This window comes from Cloeon dipterum, chromosome 4 (assembly GCF_949628265.1).
Source record: "Cloeon dipterum chromosome 4, ieCloDipt1.1, whole genome shotgun sequence".
Classification (NCBI taxonomy): Eukaryota; Metazoa; Arthropoda; class Insecta; order Ephemeroptera; family Baetidae; genus Cloeon; species Cloeon dipterum.
Window position 1 is genome coordinate 29450958 of NC_088789.1, and position 23775 is coordinate 29474732.

At 37.3% G+C, this 23775-nt stretch overlaps 4 protein-coding genes and 2 long non-coding RNA genes across 6 annotated transcripts; 5 read left to right on the forward strand and 1 right to left on the reverse strand.

Annotated features, from left to right (window-relative positions):
• Positions 1–790: 790 nt before the first annotated feature.
• On the reverse strand, positions 791–4677 carry LOC135942880 (uncharacterized). Its single transcript, XM_065489221.1, has 12 exons — positions 4542–4677; positions 4137–4295; positions 3964–4076; positions 3704–3883; positions 3623–3644; positions 2335–2451; positions 2102–2272; positions 1817–2047; positions 1656–1756; positions 1425–1595; positions 1210–1369; positions 791–1152 (listed from the first exon to the last, which is right to left on the reverse strand). The coding sequence occupies exons 1-12, from the start codon at positions 4624–4626 to the stop codon at positions 929–931; spliced, it is 1734 nt and encodes a 577-aa protein (XP_065345293.1). The 5' UTR covers positions 4627–4677; the 3' UTR covers positions 791–928.
• A 4158-nt stretch (positions 4678–8835) lies between these two features.
• On the forward strand, positions 8836–11968 carry LOC135943724 (uncharacterized). The gene is made up of 16 exons (XM_065490386.1): positions 8836–8946; positions 9457–9532; positions 9585–9649; positions 9699–9801; positions 9857–10089; positions 10148–10213; positions 10268–10316; positions 10662–10732; positions 10798–10891; positions 10958–11181; positions 11236–11314; positions 11367–11416; positions 11467–11502; positions 11558–11675; positions 11726–11835; positions 11888–11968. Exons 1-16 carry the CDS (start codon positions 8836–8838, stop codon positions 11966–11968), a joined length of 1566 nt encoding a protein of 521 aa, XP_065346458.1.
• Positions 11969–13204: 1236 nt separating this feature from the next.
• LOC135943725 (uncharacterized) lies at positions 13205–19430 on the forward strand. The gene is made up of 17 exons (XM_065490387.1): positions 13205–13273; positions 14340–14499; positions 14550–14614; positions 14664–14766; positions 14829–15061; positions 15123–15177; positions 15560–15630; positions 15695–15788; positions 15855–16081; positions 16136–16214; positions 16264–16313; positions 16371–16406; positions 16611–16728; positions 16779–16888; positions 16943–17005; positions 18802–18957; positions 19299–19430. The coding sequence occupies exons 1-17, from the start codon at positions 13205–13207 to the stop codon at positions 19428–19430; spliced, it is 1821 nt and encodes a 606-aa protein (XP_065346459.1).
• A 677-nt stretch (positions 19431–20107) lies between these two features.
• On the forward strand, positions 20108–20559 carry LOC135943323 (uncharacterized). The gene is made up of 3 exons (XR_010575186.1): positions 20108–20334; positions 20393–20458; positions 20514–20559. It is a non-coding gene; the product is annotated as an uncharacterized LOC135943323 (long non-coding RNA).
• A 382-nt stretch (positions 20560–20941) lies between these two features.
• LOC135943726 (uncharacterized) lies at positions 20942–22216 on the forward strand. The gene is made up of 9 exons (XM_065490388.1): positions 20942–20983; positions 21046–21139; positions 21205–21428; positions 21483–21561; positions 21611–21660; positions 21715–21750; positions 21806–21923; positions 21974–22083; positions 22136–22216. Exons 1-9 carry the CDS (start codon positions 20942–20944, stop codon positions 22214–22216), a joined length of 834 nt encoding a protein of 277 aa, XP_065346460.1.
• A 38-nt stretch (positions 22217–22254) lies between these two features.
• On the forward strand, positions 22255–22810 carry LOC135943324 (uncharacterized). The gene is made up of 4 exons (XR_010575187.1): positions 22255–22288; positions 22344–22402; positions 22454–22556; positions 22610–22810. It is a non-coding gene; the product is annotated as an uncharacterized LOC135943324 (long non-coding RNA).
• Positions 22811–23775: the final 965 nt, after the last annotated feature.

Genomic DNA, 23775 nt, shown 5'->3' on the forward strand with positions numbered 1-23775 from the left:
GAAGAAGAAGAAGAGACCGAGATTCGAGCCACAGTCCGCCACGGCGCCCCACTGATGACTTTTTGACCTTGTTTTCACTCTCGGCGCAAAATCTCTTTTGCTGCTCGTGTCGCTGATCACGCACTCCTTCAACTTAATTTGTTTCTCTTCTTATTTGCTACATAATGACAGCGTAATACACCCACCAATTTGACGAAAGAGAGAGAAAACTGCGTTGATCCCAGGAACTGCAAGAGCTGGTGTTCTTTCGTTATTTGAAATTAATAAAAAAACTTCAGGTATTTAAGCAAAAATGTATGAAACAAAAACGGAATCAGTGAGGCAGCAGCAGATTAATTAAATTCAACCTAATTGAAATAAATAACAAAAATATGGATAGTTTTATGGGGGTCTAAATGAGAGAATGACCTTCCGTATAAAAAGGAAGTTTATTGGCGGAGTTGGATGGCTGCGTGTCGCTGACTCGGGGCTTCTTCAGGTCTTGTTAGCCTCCGGTTGGTGAATGACTGTCGCCGAATCTTCTCTCGCCTTTTATTTAAAATCTAACAATGTGTTGATTGTTGAAAATTAATGTTGAGCGCCGAGCCAATCACGGTGCCCGTACAGTTTAAATAGCTAGAGGCAATATATATAATCAATTCTCATAAGACGATAAAGACAAGAGACCAGGCCGCAGACGAAAGGTCACGGATTTGACCTCTTATTTCTCTTCTCCCAAATGTGTGATAAGCACCAAGCAGAGATGGCGAAAATAATTTCGTGTTTGTGGGTTTAATATTAAAAGCCGAGCAATTAAAATTTTTACAACCATTTATTATATAAAAACCCCATTACAGAAATATTTTGATAAAAGATTATGCTGTCCATCTACATTTTTCTACTGAATTACTACTGTCCTTTTGCTAAACCTTTTTTTCAAAACCCAAATTTAATTCCGGAATGAAAGGTCCGGCGTGTTTCCCACGATCCAGTCCATGTAACTTGCGACGTCGGCGAGTAGGGAGTATTGATTTGGGTGACACAACGATGTCTCATTTCCCTCAAACATCACTTTTTTCGACATTCCAAAGCTGACGATGCCCCTGATAAACCAGCGGTCGTTTTTTTCCACGGAAAGGCTTCCTCCGCTGTATCCGTTGCAGATGGTCGTTCCTGAATTAATGATTGAAATTTAAATATCAAGTATTTACTAAATCAGGAGGTTCTAACCATTAGTGTAGCCGGCGCAAAAGTTGTCTCCTGGCCTCAAGTATTTCCCGAAAAACCTCCTTTTCGACAAGTAGCACTCTTTGTGAGCTCTAATCGGCAGTCGAACCTCTTGCAGTTCATCTCTGCGTGTGTGGTTGTCGACAAGCCCGAACCCAACCGCCTTCAGGAGAAAGAAAAACAAAATATTTTTCGAATTCACGCATATCCGATATTACCATAGCTTTGGTTCCAGCCACGCGATTCAAGTTAGAGTCAGTATCGTCGTTCCACAAGCAAATCGGTCGGATGTTATCGGATATCTTGACTTTTTTGCTCAAAATCATGAGTCCGATATCACTAATGAATTGCGCAGAGTCATATTTCGGGTGCGTGATCAGACTGCTAACCTAAAATAGTTTCAAGACATATTTTGGATGAAAATAATTTACATATGGAAGGTATGAAACCTTTCTTCTCTGAACACCAGGAGCTCTTCTTTGTCTTTTATCATACACCCCAAGAGAAACTATGAAGTCCTCTGCTTTTGTGCCATAAATACAATGAGCAGCTAAAAAGAATTTTTGAAATTGAGGTCATGCAAATTATCATTTCTTTTGCCTCCCTATACCTGTCAAAATTACTGTCGGCGAAATCAATGTCCCACCTAAGGCTTCTCCAGTCACCTTATTCTCAATGTAAACATGCCATGGGTGGTCACCTGTCTGAGCTATGTTTTCGCCGAAAATACGACTATTCGAATGTAATTCTGAGGAAGAATCACCATTTCCTCTTTTCCTCCTTCTTGACGTCGGTTTCCTTCCGCAGTTTTGGAAACTGAGGTTCTCTGGCACGGAGAATCCTTTTTTTAAAGATAAATTCAATCGCTGTGAGCTTAATTTTTGTGTTAAATTACCTCTCTGTTGTTTTGTTTCCGGGATTGGGCGTAGAGCAAAAATGTCTTTTGCGTGCATTGCGATCTCGTCAATGTATGGCAATATATCAAAGTAAAAACGGTTAAGCGTTTCTTCTTTTAGACCTCTCAAGAAAAACCGGCCTTTGTAGAAATTGATCAGATAAAAATAGTCTGTGTGGCATTAAATGACAACCATTTAAATGGATTGAGATACGTTTTTCTATAAACCTTACCATCTCTGTTTTCCTCGACACACAGGATATTCTGGATGGGAATTCTAAATATTCTCAATGAACTCAAATCAAATCTGTTTAGGGCCGTGCTACACTTGTTTTGGCTCGTCACATTTGCTGTAAAAATTGGCAAAAAGGAAGTAAATTCATGTCAACGTGGCATTAACAAATACATTTGGATGCGACTAAAATTTCTCACATATGAAATAGTTTCAAACTGACTGAAATCGAAAAAAAACTATTGCCCTGACAGTCTATAATCGTTCACACTTTAAAATTGATTTAAATTAATATAATTTGTCCAACATTCAAATAGATTTCGTTACCTTTCCACGATCGCTGGAAATTTTCTTATGTTTCTGACAAAATCTCTGATTGTTTTGCATTTATTTTTTATTACAATTCTTCAGAGTAACACAATATTGAATTTTAAATAGAAAACAAAGGAGACAACATAAATAAATTTACGTAAATTGACCAGTTGAATAAACCCTTAGCGTTCGATGCCGCCAACAAGATGGCGCAGCCATAACCTTTCTAAAAATTGATTTTAATTCACTTCCGCTTCGATTTCAGACTCATTCTAGCTACCGTGCATTCTTCATTAATTATGCCCTATTCTGACTTTCTGAAAACCAAATTCGGTTCAGCCAATCGCCATATTATAGAATCATGAGAAATAAAAAATCTTTACCAACGTTTCTACGGCGAATGGCTGGACTGATTTTGGTTTTTAGAACTTCAAAAGAGAGTATAATTAATGAAGAATGCACGGTAGCTAGATTGAGTCTGAAATAGAATCGGAAAGTGCATTAAAACTAAATTTTTAGGAAAGTCTGTGGTTGCCCCATCTGTTAGCGGCTTCGAACACTAAGGTTTTATGCAACTGGTCAATTTCAATGATCACAAAGGAAACAATATTTTGAAAGTGCAGCAATTTATGAAAATAAAAATGCCGCACTCTTTCATATAAATACGCAATAAATATTTGTGGCAAAAAGATTAACACCAGTATCTTTTCCGACTTTAGCAAAATTTATATAATTTAATATTTAAATATTATTAAATCTTTGTTCTTAGTGGATTTCAATTATTATGGGAATTTGAAACTGTCAAAATATATTTGAATCAGTTCAGAAAAGGAGAAAAATTTGTAAAATAAGATTCAAGTTAATTTTTTAACTTTTTCAAGCTATAATGTGCGTGAATATCTGTTTAATTCTAGCTCCGATAGTTATAGATTAAATTACTGTCACAAAATAAGTTTCTAATAGTAAAATTAACTTACTTGGGACAGGTGGATTCAGCGTCTATAAAAATAGATTCAAAATAAGTAACTGCATGCAGAAATTAGTTTGAAAATACGAACTTCCCATGGTGACCATTCAAAGTAGGGTGATTCACTTTGAAGTTGCGAGTCCATTGCGTTGTCACGGTTAAACAAACAAATGGGAGTTACCTCACTCGGCATTTTCTCAGTAATCATAATCTTTATGGCCCATTTATAACCAGCATCCGGATTTCTGGCAATTTCAATTACATCCAGTACCTTAAATAATTGAAAAAGTCAATGTTCAAGTAAACAAAAGGTGAATTGTGCGGTTTTGCTGAAAATGGTAAAATAATTACTTTGACGGACAATCTGCGGCATTCCTCTTCTGTCTCGGGACTCTCGGGAGTAGAACAATTATTCGGAAAGACCCGTAGATCAGTTGAATCCCTTTTATTGAAATTGCAATAACCTAGAGAAAATAGAGAATATCTGATTTTGATATTCTTAAGCGAGATATTATTCATGTTACCTAGTTCAAGAATAGTCTGTTGAGAAATGGCTATAAAGTTATCGCACCAATCATCTTTATTACGAATGTTTTTAACATCAACGATCCATTGGTTCTGATATAGAGCTGTTTCGTTATTTCCACAGTTCTGAATGCTCAAATTTTCTCCTTCGTCAAAATCTGTGAAGCGAAAATAGAACTTCGTGATAGAAAAATACTACGTTTAGGTCTATTTAAATCGAGTGGCTGCTTATTTTAATTGATTGGTTTCTTTTTCCATTTTTTTTTAAATATACACCGTATCGGTTAGTTTTTTTAAGATCTAATAATTAGACCCACATCAAATTGATTTGGACAAAATTCGTTTGAAAATTTCCAACTAAACAACTTTTAAAGATTGCAAAATAATAATTGAGAAATGCTTACACGGAGCTGGATAGTAGACGTCACTCCGAGACTTTCTTGCGGTGCAAACCGCGAGGCAGAGGAGGACGAAAAGTCCGAGCCTCATCGTGATTTCTTCTCCGCACGCGATGGACCAGGGGGCTGCTGCTCCGACCGTCACGCACAGCACATCGAGTCTGATTAAATTATCGAGTGTTGGCATCACTAAGAACGATACTTTCGGCCTTTTGCCCCCAGTTGGCGACTGACCTCTACATTAATTGCGTCATTCCGTTATCGCCACATGTTGCGAAACAATCTCGCTAATATTTTTGAATAAATTATTTTTCTTTTTTGCTCACTTAATTAATATTTTGATCAAAAATAAAAAAAATTGAACATAATTGAATCGCTCTAGCAGACCACACACACCTCGAGAAATATCCGCCATTTTTCAAATAAAATTTTTCACTTTTTTTCGCTGCGATCTTTGATATTTTGTGGTTATTTAGGCTCGGTTTCGATTATCTGTCGCTGTGCAGTGAGACGTGCGTGTCGGAATACATTTTCGCACGAAAACTCACGCTGCAACCAACTAAGGGCCGATTTGCGCTTAAGCGTCTTTTCAGTCCTTTGGGCTTTCCTTTTCGCCATTGAAAAGCACCAATGATGCAGCTGATCTCCGCAGACTCTCACCCGGAAATAAATCAATCGCTTCGAAAGATTAAAGCAAATATTTAGTTCTAACAGGATTTGAACTTAAAAACAATTAAATTGATTAAGCTATGCAAATTTGGTGTAAATTATGTGTTAAACAAGACATACGCAACATAAAAGCATTGAAATTTGCTTATAAAAGTTTATTTTTTTGTAGCCGCGTGTTATATTTAAAAGCAATGACGTCATTTTTATGATTTCATCCATACCCTGAGACTGGCGCTGCAATCGCTACTAAGCCACCTGGAACCTTCCATCTTTCATTCAGGTTCAGGTAGTCTGCCCGAAATGTCGTATCAAAAGGCATTGTGCTTGATTTGCGACCTTCCAACGGCGGACGGCGCTGTCCTCGCTGTCCACGTGGACAAGGAAAAATTGGAGACTTGGTTTCTAAACGTCTGCGAGTACGAGTTGGCCGACGAAATCGAGGATCACGACGTGATTTGTTACTTTTGCGTCTGGCAAGCCGAGTAATTTCTTCAAAGGAATTCAAGAATCTTCTTTTTTATATTTGAGGAATTTTCCCACAGATTTCTTTGGGAATCTAATGGAATGTCAGACGAGTCTTTGATTTGGTGGAATTTGGATTTGGATGATGCGGCAACAGAGCTGCGGAAGCATTACTTCGGTAAAAGTGATATTTTTATTTTTTTGTTTTTGTCTAATAATTGTGTTTTCAGAGGGAAATATAGAACAATGTTGGGTGCCATTGGAGGAGATCGATCTGCCCGAAAGTGAAGAAGAAGAAATCGAAGAGGATGAGGTGGAATTGGAATCTGAGGCACAATCCAATATTTGTTCACAAAAGAAAAAATGTCTCTACTGTGGTAAACTATATTCATATTCGCGCGATTTGTCAAAGCATGTTAAGAAATCACACAAAAATGCCATTAGATGTGAAAATCATCGCTGTGCCACATATTTTAACACAATCGAGGAAAGGGAAAATCACAACGAGGAAGTACATGAAAAACCGAAAATATTCAAATGTGATTTTTGTAGCAAGGAATTCATTGGAAATGGTCATATCAACAATCATGTTCGTCAGGTCCATCATGAATATCCAGTCAAGTGCGCTTTTCATGGCTGCGTCTCGTTTTTTAAAACTAAAATTGAAATGAGGGCTCACTTTGACTCTCTTCACGATGATACAAATATGATTGATTGTGAATATTGCGAGTACAAAACAAGTATTAGACCTAATTTACAAAGGCATGTTTCCAGAAAACACAGAACAGAAAAGCCATTCAAGTGTGACGAATGCGGTGCAATGTTTTCAACAAAGGGGACTTTGGCAAGGCACAGTAGTTCAAAGCATAAATTCAAACGCTGCAAAATTTGTAAATTAGATGTTTCTGCAGGCCATTATACTATACACATCCGAAAGCTTACATGTTATCGCTGCAAAAACAAGTTTCAATGTTCAGGTTTGTACCAGTCACACCTGAAAAAGTGCAGAGAAACTATGGTCAAATGTTCCAAGTGTCCAAAGAGCTTTCAAATTTATTCTTTGCTTGTTTACCACATGAAAAGGAAACATGGAAATCGCGAATGGCGTGGTTTGGAGCACAAAGCTCTCGGATTCAAGTGTGAACCCTGCAAAAGGTACTACAAAGGTGCGAAACTCTTGAAACTACATTCTTACAGGATGCACATTCAAGCCAAATTGAAGTACTGTGCCCATTGTCAAAAGAGTTTCTATTTCACTTATCTTTTGAAAACCCATCTCGCCGTAAATCACAATTTGTTGACACTTGAATTTGAATGTGATGAATGCAAGAAACGGTTTATTTCAAAATGTTTTCTCAGCCGTCATATCATGCTATCACATTTAAGAGATTAAATTTGTGAGGTTTCGGAAAATGTAGAAAATCTATAAATGTAAAAAATATGACGAAACATCATTTATTAATCCATGGAGTAGAGTAATTTACTTGATTATTTCAATCATTTCTCTTTCAGAATTTGTTTCTCCAAATTTGTTTTCAATATGTCTTCGCATTTCCTATGGCAATTAAAAAAATTTCAGACTATTATCCGCACTTTTATTTGACGGCCTTCTCTTTATCTTGTCACTAATTGTGACCGTCATCCCTTACTTTGTGTATACTATTGTTATATTTTAAATAATAAATTAAGATGAATAGAAGAACGAGGAAAGTCAGTGTGTAACTTATTCCATTCAAAATGAAATGGCCGAGAAATAAAGCAATTTTGAGCTAGATAGTTTTATTTTTACGTGCTTGCAAACGCAAAATCGCGTCTGCCTCCCAGATTTTCATCCAAGCAGCGAAATCAATATAATGTTTGCCTCCTGTGTGGAAAACGAGAAGCAAACAAAAACAAGAGCGCTGAATCGTAGAAATTTGTGCACACCCGTGTATTGTGCGTGTTTTCCTTCACATAACAGCCGTGAATTCAAATCGCTGACCAGAGAGAAGAGTACATGAAAATCTCGTTGGAAAATTATCCTGATCGTAACAGATTTGGTACTAAATTTTAATGCTCATTTTGGCTAACGAAAATTATGAATATATTGCACATTTTTATTATTTAAAAAAGCATTCGGTCTGATTTGAAAAGGAAATCTACCAAGTTAAATAAAAATTCTGCTGAAATTAAATATATTTTACTCTGTGTTAATTTTTGGATTAAAATTGTTATCTAAAATATTAGGAATTTTTCGAGCCCGAAATCAGGGCAGCTCTCACACTAACAACCAGCTGCTCTCTTTCGTACCCTGGTGCGGCGTTGCCAAATTTCGCTCAGGGAATCACGCCTTGCATAGCATTAAATTTTGTACTTGCGACACCCATAGCTGCGTCCTGTCCAAAGTGACGTAAAACACCGCTGTTTGCAACGGTCTGTTTCGAAATGAGCACACAGCACACCTGCCTGGGAGCTTTTGGCGCCGCAGCCGCAGCAGAAGTGAAAAAAAAACATCCTGGCATTTTATCAACTGATATACAAATTAATTGACTTTTAAATTACCCTTTAAATGAAATAATAATTATTATTCTTTCCGTACTTTTAAATGATCATTCCCATTTACCATTTCACAATCAAAATTTTGTGTTGGGCTACACGAGCAGCGCGCGTGAGAAAGGAAGTGGATAGTCGGTCCCATGTTTTGCAACAAACGTGTGTGACGTTTAACAAACGAAGCAAAGTTGCAACACACTCTGTTCAGTTGATTCAAACCACTGCGCTGTTGGCAACAGTCTGGTTTGAAATGTGCTGGTTATGGACTGGAAATTTCCGAAATTTCGCCTGCCTTGCATTGGCAGCGTTCGCTTTATGCGCCGCACAGGTACTGAATCGATCGATGTAATTTTAAAATTAAATCTGATGATTTCGGAAGTTTGGACAGGTTGAGATGTCGAAGTCTAAAGGTATGCGTGGCTTTTTCACTATATATACGCTTGGATTTTATTAAATCAAAGGCAACCGAAACTTCATCATAAAATGCTGCGGACGAAATTCCTGCTTAAATGTACCACCGAAACGAGCGAATCGCACATTGGTTACACGAACTACGCAATCTGCCAAGCCCGTTCTGAGCTTGTCCTCGGTATTTTCCATCAAAAGAACCACCTCAAGCCCAGATGGAAATATCGTCATGGAGAGCACAGAAGCGCCGACGCTCGAAGACACGGATACGGAGGCCACGATAGAAATAACAGAAAAAGTCAATACAATTATCCAGACTGAATCCCAGCAATCGCAAACGGTATGAATTCTTGCGTTTCTTCAAATATTAAAATTATTTATTCAATCAATCAGTCGGCGTTCACTGAAATTTTGAGTGGAAAAATAACCTCAAGCCCCTCTTCATCGGGATCATCTAAAAATTCTGAAAACACAGTAAAGGAGGTGACAAGCACTGTGGTTCAAACCAACTTCATTTCTACGGAAAAGATTTTGACAAGCACTGCCTCCTTGGAAACCGTCTCAACAGACTCAACAATCAATGCCCTGCTCTCAACAAGCTCAATCTCAAGCAATACAATCTCGACTAAAACAGCATCAGAAAATAACACCACAGGCAGCAACTCAATCAGCACAGCTCGGAGCAACGACGGAACATTGACAACCACAAATCCATCATCAGTCAGCACGTCAAGCTCCGATTTTCAGGGAACTATCAGTAATAGTGTTGCGCCAGTAACAGATAAACCTGTAAATTTAATGATTTCCGAAAACAGCAGAAAAAATTAATTTCTTAATTTTCCAATGTCAGATTATCATCTACAGTTGCTCTAGTTTAACTTGCTTGAAAAATAACTCCCTTTTTGACAGGGATGGAGTTCTAATAGGTAATATTAAAATTTAATTATTAAAATTTTTAATAAAATAATTTCAATATAGACTCTAAAACCTATGGCTCGTGGAGGGAAGTCTGCGGGGAACTCTATCTCTTTGGAAAATCGATTGTACGTCATTGGAAATCATCACATTCCGAAATTTTTATTTATATTTAAGGTCACTTGGGAGGAAAACGTGAAGAGGTGCTGCAGCATTGGAATGAAACCAATAGCGTTCGAAACCTTTGACCAATTTAACTGCCTTAAAAAACTAACCACGCGTACGAGATCTTAAAATTTAATCGTTTTATTTTTTAACAATTCGTGACGAAACAGAGGAAGTGTGGAAGTACAGCTCCAACTACTGGACAGCCGCACGTCAAGTGTGGTCGAATGATTTGTTTCAGTGGTGTTCGCACAGCCCACCTGACACCTTCGCCAACCTCACGTCGATGTGGGCCAAAGGGTTTCCAGACAACGCGAATAGCAAGTATTGTGTCCATCTGTCCGTCCCAAAAACCGAGCTGACAGAAAAGAACTGCTCATTCAAGTTTATTTTTTCGTGCAAAGTAATGCTCAAATATCATATTTTTGCTTTTAATTATTAAATTTTGAAAATATGATTAGGGATCCCCCACGCCTGCACCACGTTGCTTCACTCCACTCTGCCCTAAAGATGCTTGCATCAAAAATGTAATTAATTTTTGAACCGAAGGGAAAAATTTATTTAATTATTTTGTATTAAAGGATGCTTTATATTCGCCTGGACTGGACAATGTGACCAAGTTCCTAACAAGTACGTGATTTCACTAGCATGTAGTCTAAAAATATATTTTGCCGGGAAGAAACGAAAAATGGCATGAAAATATGGTGAAGCGCTGTAAATGTTTAAGAATGTTATGGAGAAAATTTCTTTTGATTGTTATTTTATAGCACAATTAGAGTGATTCTGTTTATAAAACAATGCCCACTCAATCCAAATTGGACACTGCTCATGTAATATATGTACATAAAATGAAGCAAAATATTCGAAAAATCCCAAAATCACAGTAAATTATATAGAGAATGTTAACTGGATATTAAATTTTCTTTCCTCCAAATGGATGTATTTGAGAATTTATACTGCATTCTTCTCTAATAGGGCCTACGCAGTACGGACTTTGGAAGAGCATGAATTACCGCGTATACATGTTCAGCAAAGATAGTAAAACGGTAAATTTTTGTGTGACTCAAAATGAAACAATTTATCTAGCCGCAAAATCAAAATTATATTTCAGTGGAATGAAGCGGCAAAGACCTGCTGCTCAATTGGAATGAAGCTCTTGAGTCTAGACGCAGATTTTAAATACACTGTCCTATCTCAAGTCTTAGGTCCCTTAAATATAAATAATAAATCAGGATTTCTTTTTAAATTTGTATGTATGTAAATTACAACAGGTGAAGATAGCGCTTCTCTCTCAGCGAAATTTTGGACGTCGGGCACAGACAACGGCTGTCCCGGAGCATTTGGGTGGTGCGCCTCCAACAGACTGGTCAGAGCGCCGATTTGGGCTCCAGGAGATCCTCGGATCGGCAATTATTGCGTTATTGCTGACGTCACGAGCTCCAGCACCTCGCTCATGACATTGGATTGCGGTGCGACTCTGCGATTCATTTGCGAAGTATTTTTCTTTTCTTTATTATGAAAATAGAAACAATTGAATATTATTTTAAAGACAAGGGACACGAGCAACTCCACGTCTGGAGGAGATGCAATTAAGGACGAGTGTGCCTCCAATTTTAACATTTCTATCGGTTTGACCTACATTTTGGTTATAAAAAATTGTTTTTATCTTCTATGCAACAGCCGAGCAGGACAAGATATTCAACAGCACTTCCTTCAACGCAAAAATAAAGGTTTTGCCTCTATATTAATTGTAGATTATGAATATATTGTATTGTTTAAGTGTTTCTTGAGATGTTTGGGCGAGTTTGGAGGAATGGTAATAAAAACAAATATAAGGGAATGATCAAAATAAAATTAAGACATTTCTTAAGGTTGTGAATGGCCGCATCGTGGATGAGCAACTAATTAAAATGGCCGAGGCCTTGTCAAAGAATGATGAGGCGAAATTAATGAAGAATTTGGAAGCTGTGGACGAGTGCTCCAATTTAAGTGAGCGTGATTTAAAGATTTCTAAATAATTAAAGGGAATGAAATCACAGAGGGAATGGATGAGTGCGACACGATAGCCAGCGCCTATCAGTGCGGACAGGAAAAAGCACCGGATTTAATTGCGAACGCGATCAAAGCGGTGGAGCTGAACAGCACAGGGGTATAGAAAACAAATTAATTGTTTGAGACGGGGATAATAAAATAAATTTTAGGAAAGTTCACCTCTGCAACCAATTTTGGGTCAATGCATCACTGATTTCGATTGCACAATAGACGTAATAACCGATATATAATAAAAAATGCAGAAATTTTCTGAACAGTTTTTAATTACTCAGTCGGGCTGGAGCAAGGCGTTTCTAACAAGAGGCTGGCAAACCGTCTTATCTTTAACTGATATTTGCTTTCTTAAATTAAATTTGAAATGAACAGTTACGTACGGCGTTATTCTGGATATTTGCGGCAGGCGCTATCACTTGGGACTTAGTAATGTATAACTATTCTACTCAAATTAAAAGATAAACTTTTAAATCCTGTTTGGTCAATAAAGTCTACATTTCGCGATGGTTCAACTTGGTGTTGTACGTACGGATACTTCCTAGAGGAAACGGATAATTACAATTCAGCATTTGGGCTGGGATAAAAATTCGAATAAATCGGCCTTCTAGTTTTCACTTTATATACACGCTGATATTTTTTGTAACCTCTACATCCATCCAATTTGAGTTTGATTTGCTAAGTTAGGGAAACACTTGTGAATGACATTGATTTTGTAATTTAAAAATAGGGGTAAGAAGATTCAGAAATAAAGGCAATCCAAATCAAAAGCAATTGACTTACATCAAAGCAAAATCACTTTTAAAGTATTTAGAAAACTGGGCAAGGTAAGCCACAATTTTATAAGTTTTAAAAGGCGCTGTTCCATAGCAGGCGACTGCAAAATTTTAGTTAGGAATCAGAAAGCGCTCCACTTCGTAGCTGGTAGCTTGTGGCAATCACGCAGCAGCATCCTGTTTTTCCACTGACACAAAACACAGCTGTTTTTGAAAAAGAGAAATGAGCTAGCCTTCTATATGGACGGGAAATTCGCCTGCCTGGAGTTTTTGGTGTCGCAGAAGTGAAGCAACTAAATATAAATTAACAAGAAAATACTGATATATATGAAAATTTTCCACCAAAATAAATTACCTCTCGTTCCAGTTCGAGATTTTTATTCATTATCCTTACAATTTTATAGCATATTAAATTTAAATTAATCCTTCACTAGAATGACCGATACTTCAACTTAAACTAAATGTCTTCATTAATATATAAACTATGTCATCTATCATTTTCACTTTTGGTTGGCCACATTCCCAATTTTCAATGCCAATATTTCTAGTGAAAACTGTGCCATGTGGTGATGAAAAATTCGTGCAGCATGGATGCGACAGGAAGTGAAATGGCCCCCCTTTCAGTTGTAAAATCGATACGAAGAAACGAAACATGGTGGGCGATCCGAAACACCGTTGTTTGCAACATTCTGGTGTGAAATGAGCTCGCTACGGACGGGAAATTTCGGCTGGCTCGCGCTGGCAGCTTTCGCTTTGTGCGCCGCACAGGTATGCTGAATATTTTACATGTTCATTATTATTTTGATGAAAAAATGAATAATTTTAAGTTTGGACTGGTTGAAATGATTAAATCTAAGAGTATGGGTAGCTATCATTGCGTATTTTTATAATTTAATTTTTATCCAAATAAGGCAACCGAAACTTCATCATAAAATGCTGTGGACGAAAATCGTGCATAAATTTACCACCGAAACAGTTAAATCGCACTTTGATTACACGAATTACGCAATCACAACAGCCGACTTTGAGCTTGTCCTCAACATTTTCCATCAAAAGAACCTCAAATCTGGACAAGGTTAGCACAGAAGCAGCAACAACTGAAGACGCTGCTACCGAGGCTATGCTGGAGATAACAAACAAAGGCAATTCAACTTCTCTAGAATCGCAAACAGAGGTATTAATTGTTACGAGGCGTCAAATTATTAAAACTGTTGTGAATTTTTAGTCCACTTTTAGCAAATCGGATTTATCTAGTGACCAAACGATTACAAATACTGCCGATTCAGCACACCAGAACTCGAAAACGGTGTGCTATTACATTATTACGAGGCTTATATTAATAAAAACAATTCAAATTTTTAGTCAGCTATTAGTGGAACCGATTTATCTACTGACAAAATGATAACAAACAACGGCGATTCGGCAACCCTGAAGCCGCAAACGGTGGCATTTATTGTTTCGAGGCTTGAAATTAAAAATAAAAAATGTACAATTTTTAGTCAACTTTTAGCAGAATAACGGATTTCTTGAGGGACCAAACGATAACTTCTCCAGTAAATACTGTCACACAGACGACGACAAGCTCGACCGTTCTTCCAACTAACTTCATTTCAACCTCAACTAAGAAGATTTTGACAAGCACTGTCCTCATAAAATCCATTCCTACAGCCTCATCAACAGAATTAAAAACAACTAATTCAGGCTCGATTAAATCGACTACTTCAGTATCTCAAATTTACACAACACGCACAATTACGAGCACTGGGACAACAACAACAAGTCCATCAACAGTCACATTAACTATTAATTATCAAACAACCTCGAGAACCACCAGTCTTGCACCAATAACGACGACCAATCCGGTAAATTTATAGAATGTTTTCTTATTTTATTGAAATGTTTCTCAATTCAATGCCAGAATACAATCTACAGTTGCTCTAGTTTATCTTGCTTGAAAAATAACTCCCTCTTTGACAGGGATGGAGTTCTAATAGGTAGCATTAAAATTTAATTTTTATTGATTAAAATAATATTTTCAATTAAGACGCGAAGACCTATGGTTCGTGGAGGGAAGTCTGCGGGGAACTCTATCTCTTTGGAAAATCGATTGTACATCATTGGATATCTTCACATTCCAATATTTTCATTTAAATTTTAGGTCACTTGGGAGGAAAACGTGAAAAGGTGCTGCAGCATTGGAATGAAACCAATAGCGTTCGAAACCGTTGACCAATTTAATTGCCTTAAAAAGCTAACCACGCGTACGAGATCATAAAATTCATCAATAATCGATTTAATTCTTAACAAATTTTTGACGAAACAGAGGAAGTGTGGATGTACAGTTCCAACTACTGGACAGCCGCTCGTCAAGTGTGGCTCAATGATTTATTTCAGTGGTGTATGTACAGCCCACCTGACACCTTCGCCAACCTCACCTCGATGTGGGCAGAAGGATTTCCAGAAAACTCAGCTGACAAGCTTTGTGTCCACCTGTCTTTCCCGAAAACCGAGCTTACCGAGAGGAGATGTGACATTAAATTCGTTTTCTCGTGCAAGGTATTTTTTTAGCTAAAGATATTACAAATTTTTTAATTTATTTGCTTTTTTGAAATTTAAGGGTGTCCCAACCCCTGCTCCGCGATGCTTTACTCCAACCTGCCCAAGAGATGCGTGTATTAAAGATGTATACAGAAACGATTCTTTGCTATTGCGCTAGGAAGATTTTAATCAGTTTCCTTTATCTCAAAGGACAATTTATATTCGCCTGGACTGGATAATGTGACCAGATTCCTAACAAGTATGTAAATTAAAGGCCATGAATGTAAGCAAAAATTTTAATGCGTATGCTAATGAGATAGGATAATATTAAGGATTAATATAAATAAACTAAAGGAGAATTTGCTAATTACAATAATGACAGCAAGTTTTTTAATTGCTTGGCAAAATATTCCAATACATAATTCCAAAGCCTACAAGCAAAAGAGAATTTTGAAAGGAAACTCAAAATATTTTTTAGAAGTATTTCATCACGGTGTTTTTATATTTTTCCAATAGGGCCTAATCAGTACGGACTTTGGAAGAGCATGAATTACCGCATGTACATGTTCAGCAAAGAAAGTAAAACGGTTGAATTTTTGTGTGACGCAAATTGAAACATTTGATCTAATGGCAAAACTAAAAATGTTTCAGTGGAATGAAGCGGGAAAGACTTGTTGCTCAATTGGAATGAAGCTCTTGAGTCTGGACGCAGATTATAAATATTCTGTCCTATCTCAAGTGTTAGGTACCTTAAATATAAATAAATGACGCATTTTTTTTTAAATATTATAACATGTATGAATTATAAAAGGTGGAGATAGCGCTTCTCTCTCCGCGAAATATTGGACGTCTGGCACAGACAACGGCTGTCCCGGAGCATTTGGCTGGTGCGCCTCCAACAGACTGGTCAGAGCGCCGATTTGGGCTCCAGGCGAGCCTCGGATCGGCAATAATTATTGCGTAATTGCTGACGTCACAAGTTCAAGGACCTTGCTGATGACATCGGATTGTGGTGCGGCTCTGCGATTCGTTTGCGAAGTATTTTTTTATCTCCTAGTATGAAAATAGAAACAATTGAATATTATTTTAAAGACGAGGGACACGGTTAACTCCACGAATGCTGGAGATGCAATTAAGGACGAGTGTGCCTCCAATTTCAACGTTTCTATCGGTTTGACCTAGATTTTGGTTCTGAAATTTTATTATCTATGTTGCAACAGCCGAGCAGGACAACATATTCAATAGCACTTCCTTCGATGCCAGGATAAAGGTATTGATTTCCTTTTTACTGTTAAGATTGTGCCAGTAAAATTCTAATTCTTTTTAGTGTTTCTTGAGATGCTTGGGAGAAAATGGAGGGATTGTAATATACATTGCTTTTATTAGTTATATGGATTTTTTGCTATTCAATGAGAAAGTTGACCTCACTTAAAAAATCTCCAGCAAATAGTCTTAACTTTTAGTGTGTCGATTGAAATATATTTCATTTTCTTGAGTTCAAATACTACGTACAGTTACAAACAAAACTATTTAGCTGTAAATTAAAAAATTACGCCTTTTTTGTAAGGTTCTCAATGGCCGCATGGTAGATGAGCAACTAATTAAATTGGCTGAACTCTCGTCACAAAATAACGAGTGGAAATTGATTAAGAATTTGGAAACTGTGGACGAATGCTCCAATTTAAGTGAGCTCGATTTAAAGATTTCTAATTAATTAAAGTGGATGAAATCACAGAGGGAATGGATGAGTGCGACACGATTGCCAGCGTGTTCCAGTGCGGACAGGAAAAAGCACCGGATTTAGTTGCGAACGTGATCAAAGCGGTGGAGCTGAACAGCACAGGAGTAAAAAAGAAAATACTGGCGTGAGACGTGGCTGAGAATTTGTGATTATTTTAGGAAATGTCACCGCTGCAACCGATTTTGGGTATATGCATTACTGATTTTGAGTGCATTGCAGATGTAAGTGCTTGTAAGAAAAGGCAATCATTTTATAACCAAAACTTTCTCTCAGCCTGGCTGGAAAAACGCATTTCTGACAAACACCTGTAAAAAGATTTAATTATTTTCCTAGGCAATTTTTTTAATTTCAATTTTAAAATGAGAAGCTTCTACGGGTGTTATTCTGGACATTTGTGGCAGGCGCTATCAATTGGGATATCAGAAAGTATCACAACTATACACTGACATTAAACAAATATTTATAAAATCTATTTGGTCAATGAAGTCTACATTTCGCGAAGGTTCATCTTGGTGTTGCACATCCGGTCTCTCAATGGCTTCTATTGAAACGATCGAGGAACTCCAGTGCATAGTGTCAGCCACGTTAGGTATAAATTTTATTATTCTTACACAAAAGGACCATTTGATTCTTTCCTTCAAGGCGACATCGTAAGGCCGGAGAAAATCTGGACTTCTGCCTCGAGAAAAGGGACAGTTAGCGGCTTCAGGTGGTGCTCGTCCAGAGTCCCTCTGAACTATTCCACGTGGAATTGGCACCCGGACATTAACAAAAATCCAGCAAACCATATAATGACGATAAATCTTGGGGCCACAATCCAAGATACATATTTTGAAGCTGATTCTGCCGAGGCTTCAGTTGCAAGACCGTTTTGCGAACTGCAAACTGTGTAGATTAAACGCATTTATGTATATGCGGGCTGGAATAAAAATTGGAACAAATGGGGATCATAATTTTCATATAAATGTTCTGAGAATAAATTATCTGAGAATATCCATCACAATCCAAAACAAAACCAGTTGACTTACCACAAAAAAAATAATTTTTAAAACATTATATTAAAAAATGGTCAGGTAAACCACATAAAAAGGCGCTGTTGCATAGGCGACTGCAAAATTTTAGTTAGGAACCAGAAAGCGCTCCACTCGTAGCTGGTAGCTTGTGATGCTGACGCAGCTGCATCCTGTTTTTCCAGTGACGCAAATCACTGCGGTTTTTCGGGAAGAGAAATGAACTAGTTTATTATGCGGCCGGGAAATTTGCCTGCCTGGAGTTTTTGGTGTCGCAGAAGCGGAGCAACTAAATTTTAAAGTACAAGAAAATGATACATGAAATTTTGAGCCAAAATAAATTACTTAATTCACGTTTCAGTTAGAGATGTTTATTAATTTTTCTTTAAAATATCAAATTTAAATCATTCCTTCATCAAAAAGACCGCAATGCTTAAACTTAAATTTGTTATGTTTTTAAATGAAATATATATTTTAGCAACTGTTATTTTCACTATTCGTTGTCTAATATTCCCAACATTCAAAGCCAATGTTTAAAGTAGAAACTATGCCATGGTGTTGAAAAATACGAACAGCGCAGGCGTGACAGGAAGTGAAATGTTCCCCCTTTTTGTTGTAAAATGAATACTAAGAGACGAAACACGGTAGGCGATTCGAATCCCCGTTGTTTGCAACAGTCTGGTGTGAAATGAGCTCGCTACGGACAGGAAATATCGCCTGGCTCGCGCTGGCAGCTTTCGCTTTGTGCGCCGCACAGGTATACTGAATATTTTACATGTTCATTATTATTTTGATGAAAAAATTAATAATTTTAAGTTTGGACAGGTTGAAATGTTTAAATCTAAAGGTATGGGTGGTTATCATTGCGTATTTTTATAATTTAATTTTTATCCAAATAAGGCAACCGAAACTTCATCATAAAATGCTGTGGACGAAAATCTTGCATAAATTTACCACCGAAACGGTTAAATCGCACTTTGATTACACGAATTACGCAATCACAACAGCCGACTTTGAGCTTGTCCTCAAGATTTTCCGTCAAAAGAACCTCAAGTCAGGACAAGGTTAGCACAGAAGCAGCAACAACTGAAGACGCTGCTACCGAGGCTATGCTAGAGATAACAAACAAAGGCAATTCAGCTACCCTAGAGTCGCAAACAGAGGTATTAATTGTTACGAGGCATCAAATTATTAAAACTATTGTAAATTTTTAGTCCGCTTTTAGCAAATCGGATTCATCTAGTGACCAAACGATTACAAATACTGCCGATTCAGCACACCAGAACTCGAAAACGGTGTGCTATTACATTATTACGAGGCTTATATGAATAAAATCAATTCAAATTTTTAGTCAGCTATTAGTGGAACCGATTTATCTACTGACAAAATGATAACAAACAATGGCAATTCGGCATCCTTGATGCCGCAAACGGTGGCATTATTTATTGTTTCGAGGCTTGAAATAAAAAATAAAAAAAATGTACAATTTTTAGTCAACTTTTAGCGGAACGGATTTATTGAGGGACCAAACGATAACTTCTACAGTAAATACTATTACACAGACGACGACAAGCTCGACCGTTCTTCCAACCGACTACATCTCAACCTCAACGGAGAAGATTTTGACAAGCACTGATATTTCTACAGTCTCATCAACGGAATTACGAACCACTAATTCAGACTCAACTAAATTGACTACTTCAGTATCTGAAATTAACACCACACGCTCAATTACGAGCAGTGCGACAACAACAACAACAACAACAACTCCATCAACAGTCACATCCACTATTAATTATCAGACAACCTCGACAACCACCAGTCTTGCACCAATAACGACGACCAATCCGGTAAATTTATAGAATGTTTTCTTATTTTATTGAAATGTTTCTCAATTCAATGGCAGAATACAATCTACAGTTGCTCTAGTTTATTTTGCTTGAAAAATAGCTCCCTCTTTGACAGGGATGGAGTTCTAATAAGTAGCATTACAATTTAATTATTGAAATTTTTAATAAAATAATTTCAAAAAAGACGCAAACACCTATGGTTCGTGGAGGGAAGTCTGCGGGGAACTCTATCTCTTCGGAAAATCGATCGTACATCATTGAATATCGTCACAATCCCAAAATCTTATTTGAATTTTAGGTCACTTGGGAGGAAAATGTGAAAAGGTGCTGCAGCATTGGAATGAAACCAATAGCGTTCGAAACCTTTGACCAATTTAATTGCCTTAAAAATCTATCCATGCGTATGAGATCATATAAATTTGATCGTTTTAATTTTTAATAATCCGTGACGAAGCAGAGGAAGTGTGGAAGTACAGCTCCAACTACTGGACAGCCGCACGTCAAGTTTTGCGCAATGATTTATTCCAGTGGTGCTTGTATAGCCAAACTGAGCGGTTAGCCAACCTCACCTCGATGTGGGCCAAAGGATTTCCAGAAAACGCGACTCGCAATTATTGTGTCCACCTCTCTGTCCCAAAAACCGAGCTGACAGAAAAGAACTGCTCATTCAAGTTCATTTTTTCGTGCAAAGTAATTCTTTAATTGCATATTTTTGCTTTTAATTATTAAATTTTCAAAATATGAATAGGGATCCCCCACGCCTGCTCCACGTTGCTTCACTCCAGTCTGTCCTAAAGATGCTTGCAGCAAAGATGTAATTAATTTGTTTCGAGAGGAAAATTTATTTAATAATTTTGTATATATTGAAGGATGCTTTATATTCGCCTGGACTGGATAATGTGACCAGGTTCTTAACACGTACGTAAATTAACAGCTATGCATGTAGTAAAAAAAAGTAAATTGTTTTGGTAAGAACAGCGGTCTCCCAAACTAAATACTAAAAATATTAAATCACTAGTTTGGAAATACCTCGACGAGGAATCGAAAAATTAATATTAAAATGTATAGTCGGTCAATCGCTTTCAATGTTGGAGAAGTAGATAAAATTGAAAATTTTCTGTTGCAAAAGGTTTTCTTTAGAATTTTATACGTGGCATAAATAGAACTTGTTTGTTAAAATTAATCAATGCACCCGATCATTCCGATCTATAATACATAAAACGCGTTAAACTATTCCAAAAACGCCATATGACGATTTTTCCTAACAGAGCCTACACAGTACGGACATTGGAAAAGCATGAATTACCGCGTTTATATGTTCAGCAAAGGAAATAAAACGGTTTGAGCTTTCTGTACCTTAAAAAATAAAATTTTAGTTAGTCAAAACCAAAATCTTTTCAGTGGAATGAAGCGGGAAAAACCTGTTGCTCAATCGGAATGAAGCTCTTGAGTCTGGACGCCGATTTTAAATACACTGTCCTATCTCAAGTGTTAGGTACCTTAAATATAAATAATAAAGGCATTTTTTAAATTTTATAACATGTGTATGAATTTTAAAAGGTGAAGATAGCGCTTCTCTCTCCGCGAAATATTGGACGTCGGGCACAGACAACGGTTGTCCCGGAGCATTTGGCTGGTGCGCCTCCAACAGACTGGCCAGAGCGCCGATTTGGGCTCCAGAGGAGCCTCGGATCGGCAATTATTGCGTAATTGCCGACGTCACGAGCTCCAGCACCTCGCTCTTTACATCAGATTGCGGAGCGACTCTGCGATTCATTTGCGAAGTATTTTTCTTTTCTTTATTATCAAAATTGAAACACTTGGATATTATTTTAAAGACTAGGGACACGAGTAACTCCAGGAATGCAGGAGATGCAATAAAGGACGAGTGTGCCTCCAATTTCAACGTATCTATTGGTTTGACCTAGATTTTGGTTCTGAAATTTTATTATCTTTTGTGCAACAGCCGAGCAGGACAACATATTCAACAGCACTTCCTTCAACGCAAGAATAAAGGTTTGTCCTCTATATTAAGACTTTGTAGATTATAAATATATTGTATTGTTTAAGTGTTTCTTGAGATGTTTGGGCGAGTTTGGAGGAATGGTAACAAAAACAAATGTAAGGAAATGTTCAAAAATAAATTAAGACATATCTTAAGGTTGTGAATGGCCGCATCGTGGATGAGCAACTAATAAAAATGGCCGAGGCCTTGTCAAAGAATGATGAGGCGAAATTAATGAAGAATTTGGAAGCTGTGGACGAGTGCTCCAATTTAAGTGAGCTTGATTTAAAGATTTCTAAATAATTAAAGGGAATGAAATCACAGAGGGAATGGACGAGTGCGACACGATTGCAAGCGCCTATCAGTGTGGACAGGAAAAAGCACCGGATTTAATTGCGAACGCGATCAAAGCGGTGGAGCTGAACAGCACAGGGGTATAGAAAACAAATTAATCGTGTCAGACAGGGATAATAAAATACATTTTAGGAAAGTTCACCTCTGCAACCAATTTTGGGTCAATGCGTCACTGATTTCAATTGCACAATGGACGTAATAATATATTATTAAAAATGCAGAAATTGTCTGAACAGTTTTTAATTACTCAGCCGGGCTGGAGCAAGGCGTTTCTAACAAGAAACTGTAAAAATTTAATTTTCCTTAACAATTTTTTAAAATTTAATTTTAAAATGTGAAGTTACTTGGGGTTTTATTCTGGATATTTGTGGCAGGCGCTATCACTTGGGACTTAGTAATGTATAACTCCAATTAAAAGATAAACTTTTAAATCCTATTTGGTCAATAAAGTCTACATTTCGCGATGGTTCAACTTGGTGTTGTACGTACGGTCTCTCGATGGCCTCTATTGAAACGATCGAGGAACTTCAGTGCATAGTGTCAGCCACGTTAGGTAAAAATTTGATTAATCTAACACAATAGGACCATTTCATTCTTTCCTTCAAGGCGACATGGTTAGGCCGGCGAAAATCTGGACCTCGGCCTCGAGGAAAGGGACGCTGGACGGCTTCAGGTGGTGCTCGTCCAAAGCTCCTTTCAACTATTCCATGTGGAACTGGCACCCGGACATTAACAAAAATCCAGCCAACCCCATAATGACGATAAAACTTGGAAACACAATCCAAGATTCGAGTTTTGAAGCTGATTCTGCCGAGGCTTTGGTTGCAAGACCGCTTTGCGAACTGCAAACTTTGTAGAGGAATCGCATTTATAAGGATTTATGCTAAAATAAAAATTGAAATTATTTAAAAAATACCTTCCAATTTCTTAATTCACAAAAAATAGATTTATATGCCTATAAATTTTCTGACATGGCCAAGAGGTGTGTGTGAAATCCTCTGTTTATTTTATTTACTTGTTAAAGCTTGCAAAATTATAGTCATATACATGTAATCAAAATATTGCAAGAAACGGCGAACAAAGCTAGCAATTACATCGATGAATAATCTCTCGCCGCACTAATTGTAGGCCAAAATCACAAACGATTGAGATCCTGTTCGCACTGCAAACTTTATGCACAGGAAGGGGGATTCGGCCACGGAGCAGTTCTTTAGTTCTGGGAAGCTCGTTGACCAAACACGCTGCGCGCTGGCGGAGTAGGCATCTATATGTGTTTAATTTAAGAGAAACGGATCAATAATAATAAAATCTTGCTGAAGCGAATGCCACCGTAACGATTGAATCACACGTATTCAATTCAATCTGTGACAGCTTCATATATATTGCAAACGGAATCGGATTTTGCGGCCGCTCTGTGACAGACGGAGCTGCAATTCATTTGATAGATGTGCGTGTGCGTCATTCCATATTCCATTATGCTTTTAGTCACGAGGCTGGACATGAGATTTTTAATGGTCGGGAAATTTTGCTTGTATGACGCTGAAAAGGGAAAACCAATTTCCAGCCCCAACACTCGTCGCTTTGAAAATTATTTTAAATGATTTAATTTGTAAGAGAAAAAAATCTGACTAATGTCGGTTTGTCCCTAAATTTTAAATCTTATAAAGTAAAATATTCCACTATATTATTTAATTTTTTTACAAATAATTTGCAATCCCTAGCAAGAGCAGGTAGTTTCATGTGCACGATCGACAGGAAGTCAGAAACACAGT